General features: G+C 37.6%; 2 protein-coding genes across 4 annotated transcripts in view; one reads left to right on the top strand and one right to left on the bottom strand.

Annotated features, from left to right (window-relative positions):
- Positions 1-692, bottom strand: part of LOC102240533 (zinc finger protein 14 homolog) — a 46087-nt gene extending 45395 nt beyond the window's left edge. For all 3 annotated transcript variants that reach the window (XM_005866984.2, XM_005866985.2, XM_005866986.2), the window contains exon 1: positions 554-692. The gene's annotated coding sequence lies outside the window, so the exon portion shown is untranslated. The remainder of the gene's footprint in view (positions 1-553) is intronic.
- LOC102242444 (baculoviral IAP repeat-containing protein 6-like) overlaps positions 1-6256 on the top strand; it is a 7908-nt gene extending 1652 nt beyond the window's left edge. Inside the window, exons 2-4 of the mRNA XM_014540310.1 lie at positions 3757-3921; positions 4863-5031; positions 5961-6256. Coding sequence (XP_014395796.1) covers positions 3757-3921; positions 4863-5031; positions 5961-6241 — 615 coding nt within the window. The 3' untranslated portion in view covers positions 6242-6256. The remainder of the gene's footprint in view (positions 1-3756; positions 3922-4862; positions 5032-5960) is intronic.
- The last annotated feature ends 3572 nt before the right edge of the window (positions 6257-9828 follow it).

The following is a 9828-nucleotide window of genomic DNA, read 5'->3' as shown; positions in this document are numbered from 1 at the left end:
ATATATATATATTCCTTTCTCCCTGCTTTCCTAAAGATCAGCAGGTTTGGAGAAGGAGACAGGAATCTTGGGACAGTGAGCCTTTCTTGGAGCTCAGCCCAGGCTGGCTAACTCAGGTCACAGCCTCATGCCCACACAGCACACATATACTAGAGGGAAATCTGGGAGCCTGGGGTAAAGGGGCACCCCTTCCCGGTATCACACCGAAAGGCCAGAGTACAAAGACCAGGGCTGGAATATGTCTCCAAATTCACGCCACTTTCCTCCGGAGGGTGCAATGGTTAAGCTGTGGTTTTGTGATCTCTAGTTTTTCTCAGGGCTGCATCTTTTTGTTGATGGCCTTCACTCTGGGGTTCATACATTGAACTGGGAGCCATTCTGGGCCGCCGGATCGGTGCGGCCCTGAAGCGGAAGTGCGGAGGGCACATCAGGGAACCCAGAGCCCAATTACCGTCCCAAATTCCATAGTCACAGCAACTAGGTTCACACTTAGGCCCGCGCCGCCCCCGTGCCGCCCCCGCGCCCGTTTCCTCAATTTCTGCAACCTACTCACCTCTGGAGGCGACACCAGCAACGAAGCCCTTACAAAACTACGTGCAGAGGCCTGTGGGAAATGTAGTCTGCGGTAGGGAGGGCCTGGTGTCCGCCCCAAAGGGTTGCCGGGAGTGCGCTAAGGCGGAGCGGAGCGCTGGGCTTGAGGATGGGCTGGTTGGGGAGGGGTTTCAAGGTGCCCGGGACTGAACTCGGTGCCCACCCTCAGCAAGGTCGGGATTGTGCTTGTTGCAGAGGAAGCTCTACCAGGGTTTAGAAAGAAGTGTTGGCTTCAGCAGGCAGCTGATAGATGATTTGTGCTAGGCACACAGACCTGAAACTTAAACCAAAACTAACTCAAAATGGATCATAGCCCTAAATATATAGGGTGTCCCAAAATTCACGCAAGATTTGAATTTTGCGCTAGCATTAACAACAACAAAAAATAAAAGCCTAATTTTACTTGGTTTATTGAATCAGATTCTAATATCTGTTGCCCTTTGATTTCAATCCCTTCAATTTGATAAGCATTACCAAGTACAAATTATGGCCCAGGAGCAGGGACAATGAAGACCAATGAAGACCACAGCTTTGCATATGTGCCAGCAAAACGGTGGAGGCCATTTACCCGATGTGCTATTCTATACATAACCCTATACTGTATACTTTATGAATCAATAAAAAATTTACAATTTTTAATTATAAACCTGTGTTTTCTATCAAAATTACTTCTTGCGTGAATTTTGGGACACCCTATATAACACAAAATTATAAAACTTCTAGAGAAAATCTGTGTGACCTTAGGTTTGTGAATAAGTTTTTATTTTATTTTTTATTTTTTAATCCTCACCTGAGGATATGTTTTTTATTGATTTGAGAGAGAGAGAGAGAGAGAGATGTGCCTCCCCAACACACCCCGAAAGAGGATGGAAGCTACAACTTAGGTATGTGCCTTGACCGGAAATGAACTGAAACCTTTTGGTGTACTGGTGGTCACACCAACCAACTGAGCCATCTGGCCAGGGCTGTGAATGAGTTTTTAGAAACAACACCAAAAGCATGATTTGGGGGGGAGGGGGGAAGTTAAACTTTATTAAAACTGAACTTTTGCTGTGTAAAAGACATTGCTAAGAGGAATGAAAAGACAAGCTATAGATTAGAAGAAAATATTTGCAAATACATATCTACATAATTATTTGTATACAGAATATATAAAGAACTCTTAAAATTCAACAATAAGAAAATAAACAAACCATTTGAAAAATGGGATAAAGCTTTGAGCACACACCTCACCAAAGAAAATATACAGATGACAAATAAGTGTATGAAAATATGCTCAACATAATTTGTCATTAGGGAATTGCAAATTAAAATGACAATGAGATATCACTAACTGTCTTAGTTTGGGCTGCTATAACAAATTATCATAAACTGCATAATGTAAACAACATTTATTTCTCACAGTTCTGGAGGCTTGTCAACAAAGCAAGATCAAGACAATTGGCAAATTCATTGTCTGGTGAACAGTTTGCTTCCTGGTTTTCAGGTGATCATCTTCTTGTTTCACCTTCACTGGTAAGAGCAGAGGGCAGAGGGAGGGGAAGCACACTCTCCTGTTTCTTCTTATAAGGGCAATAATTCTATTCATGGCAGCTACTAATTAAGGTGATGTGTGTTGAAGCAACCAAAAAAAACCTTTTTATAGGGACTGAATTGGGAGATCTAAAAGACTGATGATGCCCCAGTCACCAGTTTCAAAGATTGAAGTAACCCTCATGACCTAATTACTACCCAAAGTCCCCTCCTCCTAATAGCATTACATTGGCTTTCAACATATGAATTTTGTGGGAAAATAAACATTCAGTTCATAACAAACCATCTATTAGAATTACTAAAATAAAATATATGTATAATATTAATTGCTGGTAAGGATAGAAAGTATCAGGAATGAATCTCATTTATTTGTAAAGGGAATGAAAAATAAATACAGCTACTTTGAAAGATAGTTTAGTAATTTTTTTTAAAATATGTTTTTATTGACTTCAGAGAGGAAGGGAGAGGGAAAGAGAGATAGAAACATCAATGATGAGAGAGAATCACGGATTGGCCACCTTCTGCATGCCCCCCACTGGGGATCGAGCCGGTAACCCAGGCATGTGCCCTTGACTGGAATCAAACCCGGGACCCTTCAGTCTGCAGGCCACGCTCTATCCATTGAGCCAAACCAGCTGGGGCAGTTTAGTAATTTCTTATAGACAAAAACATAGTTGTACCATATGATCCAGCAATTAAATAGCAAGTCTTAAAGAAGTAATATGCACAAATGCAAATTGCTAAGTGAAAGAATGTAGTATGAAAAGTCTATATGATCCATTTATATAAAATTCTGAAAAAAGCAAACAACAGAGAAATAAAACAGTTTACTGATTGCCAGAGGTTTAAGGGTTTTGGAGAGTTGAATATGGTGAAGCATAGGAGAATATTTTAGATTGGTGAAACTATTCTGTATGTTACTATAGTAGTGGACACATGACACCGTGCATTTGCCCAAATCCATAGAACATCACAGCACAAATAGTGAATCTTAATGCATACATATTTTTTTCTTCTTAATTTTTTTAAATTAAATCTTTATTGTTCAGATTACTACAGTTGTTCCTCTTTTTCCCCCCATAGCTCCCCTCTACCCAGTTCCCACCCCACCTTAGGCCCTTGCCACCCTATTGTCTGTGTCCATAGGTAATGTATACATGCATATAAGATCTTTGTCTATTCTCTTCCCGCACCCCCCCTTCCCTCTGAGAATTATCAGTCTGTTCCATTTCCATGCCACTGATTCTATTCCACTCACCAGTTTATTCTGTTCATCAGATATTTTATTCATTTGATTTTTAGATTCACTTGTTGATAAATACGTATTTGTTGTCACTTTGTTTATTCATTCATCCACTGATGGGTGTTTGGGTTGTTTCTATTTTTTTGCTATTGTAAGTAGTCTTCCTTTGAGCATGTGTGTACATTTATTTGAATATCAATTTTATTTCTTTGGGTATACCAGTATTCCTAGGAATGGAATTGCTGGGTCACATAGTAATTCTTTATTTCATTTTTTGAGGAATTTTCAAACTGTTTTCATTAACACTGAACTATTTATATTCCTACTGATAAATATTTTTGAAGAAAAATAAAACCAAATAGTAATAAATTTTTATGTTTTGTAATAAGCCTCAGGTATCAAGCTCTCATAACCCTACATCAACAGAAGAACAGCAGCTATATTGGGCCAAAGGGACTGGTTTTGGGACAGGCTCTACAGCTTCTGGATGGGATGTGGAACAAGCTTTAACTAAACAGAGGCTGGAAGAGGAACATGTTACCTGTCTTCTGCAGGTACAGTGATATTAGTTTAATTATTTTTTGTATTTGTATTGATTTTTAAGTATTGATGACTACCCAAATCATCTTCAGCTACTTTTATGAAGCCCATATGCTCCCTGTTCTCAATTCTTTCAAGAGACCACTGGATAAAGATTGCTTTTTCCTACTGGTAATTTTAAATTTTTTCCCTCTCAATTACTTCTTCACTAGGAGTAAAGTGACAAGAATGAAATTATTCAACAAGCGGAAAATCTCTCTCTTTCCAGTAATCTCATCTAAAGTGTTGAATATGGACTCTTAAAAAAACAATATTATTTATCTACTTTTATATATCTTTGTTTCTCACACTGTCTATAACTTTTCTAGAGTCAGGGAAGTTGAACTAGTAGAGAAAGTCTTTAATACCATAGAAATGAGAAAAGGAGGTGCATCAATCAAATGATTAATATTGGTCAAGTCTTTGAGCATTTGTTTTCAGCAATTCTAGAATGAACGGGTCATTTTAGTATAAAATTCTAAGATTGTGTGCCCCTCAAACTGTATAGTGAATTTATTCAATAAAATAATCTCAAGAGGTGCTACTAAGGTTTTAAGTTTGTGTTCTTAGGTGGATTGCTTCTGTATGTCTAGTCCTATATAGGGTGGGGCAAAGGTAGGTTTACAGTTGTATGTGAAACAGTTTATTCTTGTATTATTATTGTTGTATTATTTTCTATATAAACAACTGTAATCCTACTTTTACTCCACTTTGTATGGTGCCTCATGCAAAACACATCCTTCCCTTTTGAAAGTTTAAAGAAAAAATGCCTCCTTTTTAAAGCATACAGTGCAAGAGATTGAGTTGAAAATATATACTCTTGGAATTCAGACTGAATATCTAACACAGTATTTCTTTCTAATTATATGAAGCTTAAATCCAATTTAAGTCCAGCAAATTTTTTTTTTTTTTTTAGGTTCTTGCAAGTTATATAAATCCTATGTGTGGTGCAATAAATGGAGAAGCTCAATCATCTCATGAGAGCAGAGGACAGAACAGTAATGCCCTTCCTTCTGTACTTCTGGAGCTTCTCAGTCAGTCCTGCCTCATCCCTGCCATGTCATCTTATCTAAGAAATGATTCAGGTAAATCATGTTTTAATATTTTTCTGAGATATCTTTGTGGGCAAGTACTTTTGCTTAATTTTTTTGTCATCAGTTTAAACAGTAAAAATACTTGGTGATTTACCCCAATCTATGTAGGAATGAGTTTAGTAGATTTATTTTTAAAAATTTTTTTCTGGAAATATTTAGTTTGTGTATGTGTGGGGAGAAGAGGGGCCCTAATTTGATACTATGCTGTCCTAGAACACAGACTAGAAAAGACCTCAAAGAACTCTTAGTATTCTTACTTGGTTTTAGCACACTGGATTATCATGAAATCAATAACATAACATAACTCTGTTGGCTAACTATATGTAACAAACTTAGTAATTTAAAAAATATAATTTAGAAAATTTTTCTTCAAAGAATTTAATTCAATAAACTGTCTTTAATTAAGAGAGTTGTTAAAAAATTATACAAAACAAACTTTGCAGCCATAACTTCATGGTAGGTAACGGGAACAAATAAGTGAATTGTACATTTATTAGGATATTTTACCTTTAATATTCTTAAAAGGAATGATAAAAACCCTTAAAGAGAGAAAGTAGTTGATTTCTTAGATACAGTGGCTTCATCATTTCAATTTTTAAAATATATTTTCATCTTATACCAATAAATGTATTTACTGCCATAATGTACTATCTGAACTACTTAATCATTTTTATGTGCAATATAACTATATAGTTACTTAATTCTTGGTCTCTCCCCAATTCTATGCCTTATTTACTTTTTGTTTCCTAAATGTGCTTATTATTATACTTTTTATATTGGTGTTTTATAAACATTGGTATTAATCCATTTACTAACTTACCAATTAATCTTAAGATTCAAAGAGAAGCTATGTTGCTGTGGGCTTACTGTTAGATTGCACTTGTTCTCATTTTATACTTTCCCCCTCATCCTTCTTACAGTTCTCGACATGGCAAGACATGTGCCACTCTATCGAGCTCTGCTGGAATTGCTCCGAGCCATTGCTTCTTGTACGTCCATGGTGCCTCTATTGTTGCCCCTTTCTACAGAGAATGGTGAAGAGGAAGAAGAACAATCAGAGTGTCAAACTTCTGTTGGTACATTATTAGCCAAAATGAAGACCTGTGTTGATACCTACACCAACCGTTTAAGGTACTATACTTTATTCATTTCTCTTGTCCTTGACTTTATCTTTTTTTATATAACTTTTAGGGTTTTCTAAATGATTTATGCTAATTAAACACAAATACACCCAGACAGTGTATAAAACTCCAAAGAAAAAGTATCCACTGAATCCTACACTCAGGAATGTTTATTTACATTGGCTTTCCTAACATCTCGCTATGTGATATTATCGCTATAGGTATAGAGTTTTTCTTAAATACTGGCACATTTTACCAGTTTTACAGATAGATGCTAGTTTTACCCAATATTGAAGTCAAAGACACCTTTCAGTATCAGTAAATACATATTGCTAACAGTGTACTTAATACTTCTAGTTATTCATCTTATATAGATGCTGTATTTTACATAACCATCTATTAGTGGACACTTGGGTTATTTCCAGTTTATCACAACCTCAGACATGCATGTTTTGGGGCTTGTAGAAATCTGTATAGTAGATTCATAGATGTGGAATTACTGGATTATGGGTTACTCCAATTTCATTTTGATACATATGTTATAATTCACGCTATAATCTTTTTTTTTTTTTTAGAAGTCAGAGGTTCAGTATTTCTTGGAGTTATAATAAAGTATCTTCATGGAATATTGAATTTTAAAATAAATCTTTGGAAAAAATAAAATAAATCTTTGGTGTAAGTTTATACCTCACTAGATTCAGATGATGAATTTTGTTATCATAAACTCTTTTAAAATAACCTAGTAAACCTTTTAGCAGAATCTATTCATTGGTGGTTAGTTTTACTTAAAGGTGGCTTAATTTTGATTTTTAAGGCATTTATACTGCCAGTGGGAGTTTATTCCTTTGTCGATGGTATTTTGAGTCAATGTTCTTTACCGTCATTGTAATATTAACTTTTTGCAGTGTTGTTGCACTGACTCCTGGTGCAAAACAATTCAAAGATAGTATGTATAACCAACAAATATATGGTGCTGTAATCAATTATCCGACACGCAGAATGTCTCGTCGAGCACTGTTGCACTGTATATCTTTTTCTTCTAACCCTCCCACTCCTGTCTCCTAATGAACATGGCTATCAAGTGCGTCCGTTTGCCGAATGCACCCGAACGCACGGGAAGCTTACCCGAGGCACATGTTGACAATAACGAGGCCATTTCCAGAATTGGGCATTTTGTCACTCGAGTAAAAATAAAATGTCATGAGTAAAGATTAATCTCTTTATAGTGCAATTCTTAACCTTTTTATATTAATGTCAATATTGGAACAATGTATCTTGGATGTTTTCACTATGTATCTTTGCTACACAACACCGATGTACATGTTTACATCTGGTTTTAGAATTGCATTATTGATCATGAGTAACATGAGTAATAATATTACTCGAGTGATGCCCAACTCTGGCCATTGCGAGAGACAAATATTTGAATTATGCAATTTTTTGTCTCTGTCTATGCGTGTCACCCAAAATGAGTTCACGTGTCACCTCTGACATGCATATCATAGGTTCGCCATCACTGGTCTAGTTTCTCCCCGTATGAGTCTGGGTCCCAGGAGACTAGCCTGGAACTGGAGTGCAGAGCGGGAGCTTGAGACTCCCTCCCGATTGAAAAAGACAACTGCGTCCTCAGTTGCCAGCCCTTTCCGCGTGCGCCTCCGTACCTCTGCACTTTACTTCTGCACCTCCTCTGAGTACCAGTGTGCTTTTCTCTTTCCTCATAGTTGTAGAATTTCCACTCAGCCAGCCTTCCTGTGGTTTTGGATGATGTCCGTTTTGTCTTTTAGTTTTTTTTTTTTTGAAGCGGTTGGGCGATGCAGCAATTTCAGGGGTTTACCTATGCCGCCATCTTGGTTTCTCTGTTAGGTCTTCTTGATGTAGTGTTCCCTTTATAAAATGTCCGTCTTTTTTTCTTGTCTCCTTTCTTAAAATCTACTTTGTCAGGTATAAGTGTGGCCACATCTGCTTTTCTGTGGATGCTATTTACTTGGAGAATGATTTTCTACCCTTTCACTTTAAGTGTGTCTGTCTTTATATCTTAAATATCTCCGGAAGCTGGCATATGGTCTGTTTTGTTTTTTTAACGATCCACTACTCTGTTCCTCTTTGTTGGTTAATTCAGTTCTTTAAAATTTAGGATAATTATTGATGTATGAGGATTTCCTTTAGCCATTTTATCTTTTGTTTTCTGGTAACTATGTACCTCCATTTGTTCTTTTCATTTGTGATTGTGTCTGTTATTTTTGTTTGGTAGTATTCTTATGTTCTCTCTCTCTCTCTCTCTCTTTCTCTCTCTCTCTCTCTCTTAAAAATATGTGTTTTATTGTTTTTATTTTAGAGAGAGGAAGGGAGATGGAGAGAGAGGAACATTGATTGGCTGCCTCCTGCACGCCCCCTACTGGGGATTGAGCCCACAACCTGGGCATGTGCCCTGACCAGAAATCAATTATGACCTCCTGGTTCATGGGTTGCTGCTGAATCACTGAGCCTCATCAGCTGGGCTCTTTTCTTTAAGTTATGTGTCTCAATGTTGGGTTGTGTGTGTGTGGTTACCATTAGGTTTATAAAAAATAAAATTTTATACATACAGTGGTCCTTTTTCTTTTGAATGTATCTGATATGTATTTTTCTTTGCAAATTCAGACCTCTACCTCTTCCCCTTTTATGTTTTTGTTGTCATTATCCCTGTTTATGCTGTTTGTTGGTGAACTTACTCATAGTTTAAGACCTTTAGTTCTCTGTTTCAGATAGAATAAGCTCCTTAGGTACTTTCTGCAATGGAGGTCTTCTGTATGTTGGGAAAAGTCTTTATTTTTACTTTATAGCTAAGGGATGACTTTGCTAGATATATTATTCTTTGCTGGTAATTTCTCTCTCTCAGTAGTTTGAGTATTTTATTCCACTCTCTTCTAGGTCACAGAGTTTCTGCTAAGAAGTCTGATGGTAATCTAATGAACTTTTCTTTACATATTACTTTCTTCTTTTTTTCTGGCTGCCTTGGGAATTCTTTGTCATTAATTTTGTCAGTTTTAATACAATATGCCTTTGATAAGGACTTTTTGGATTGGGATAATTAGGTGTTCTTTTTGTTTCTTGCATTTGAGGACCTAGCTCTTTCCATAGGTTTGGGGAGTTCTCATCAACTACCTAATCTAATAATAGACAAACATGGTAATTGACCATACCTCTGCTACGCTCCCCATTGACTAATCAGCAATATATGCAAATTAACTGCCAACAAAGATGGCGGCCGGCAGCCACGCAGCTGAAGTGAGCAGGAGGCTTGCTTGCTCCAGTGATGGAGGAAGCCAAGCTTCCTCCCTGCTGTGGCCGGGCTCTGAGCTCCACTCTAAGCAACAAAGTTGCAATTATAGAAGCTAAACAAACCCCAGATACCTGCTTTCAGCAGGCCGTGGCCTGGGAGCTGGAGCGGCAACAAAGTTTCAATTATAGAAGGTAAATAAATCCCAGAATTAAAAAAAAAAAGGAAAAAAGGAGAGGCTGGGAGCTTCAGTCGCCGGCTTGGCCAGCCTGAAAACAGCCATCAGCCCCTCATCCAGACTGGCCAGGCACCCCAGTGGGAACCCCCACCCTGAAGGGAGTGTGGGCAGCCTGAAAATAGCCATCAGCTTCTCACCCAGGCTGGCCAGGCACCCCACTGGGGACCCCC

Source organism: Myotis brandtii, unplaced genomic scaffold (genome assembly GCF_000412655.1).
Source record: "Myotis brandtii unplaced genomic scaffold, ASM41265v1 scaffold241, whole genome shotgun sequence".
NCBI lineage: Eukaryota > Metazoa > Chordata > Mammalia > Chiroptera > Vespertilionidae > Myotis > Myotis brandtii.
Note: the sequence above shows the minus strand (reverse complement) of the source record. Positions and strands in the feature narration are given on the sequence as shown.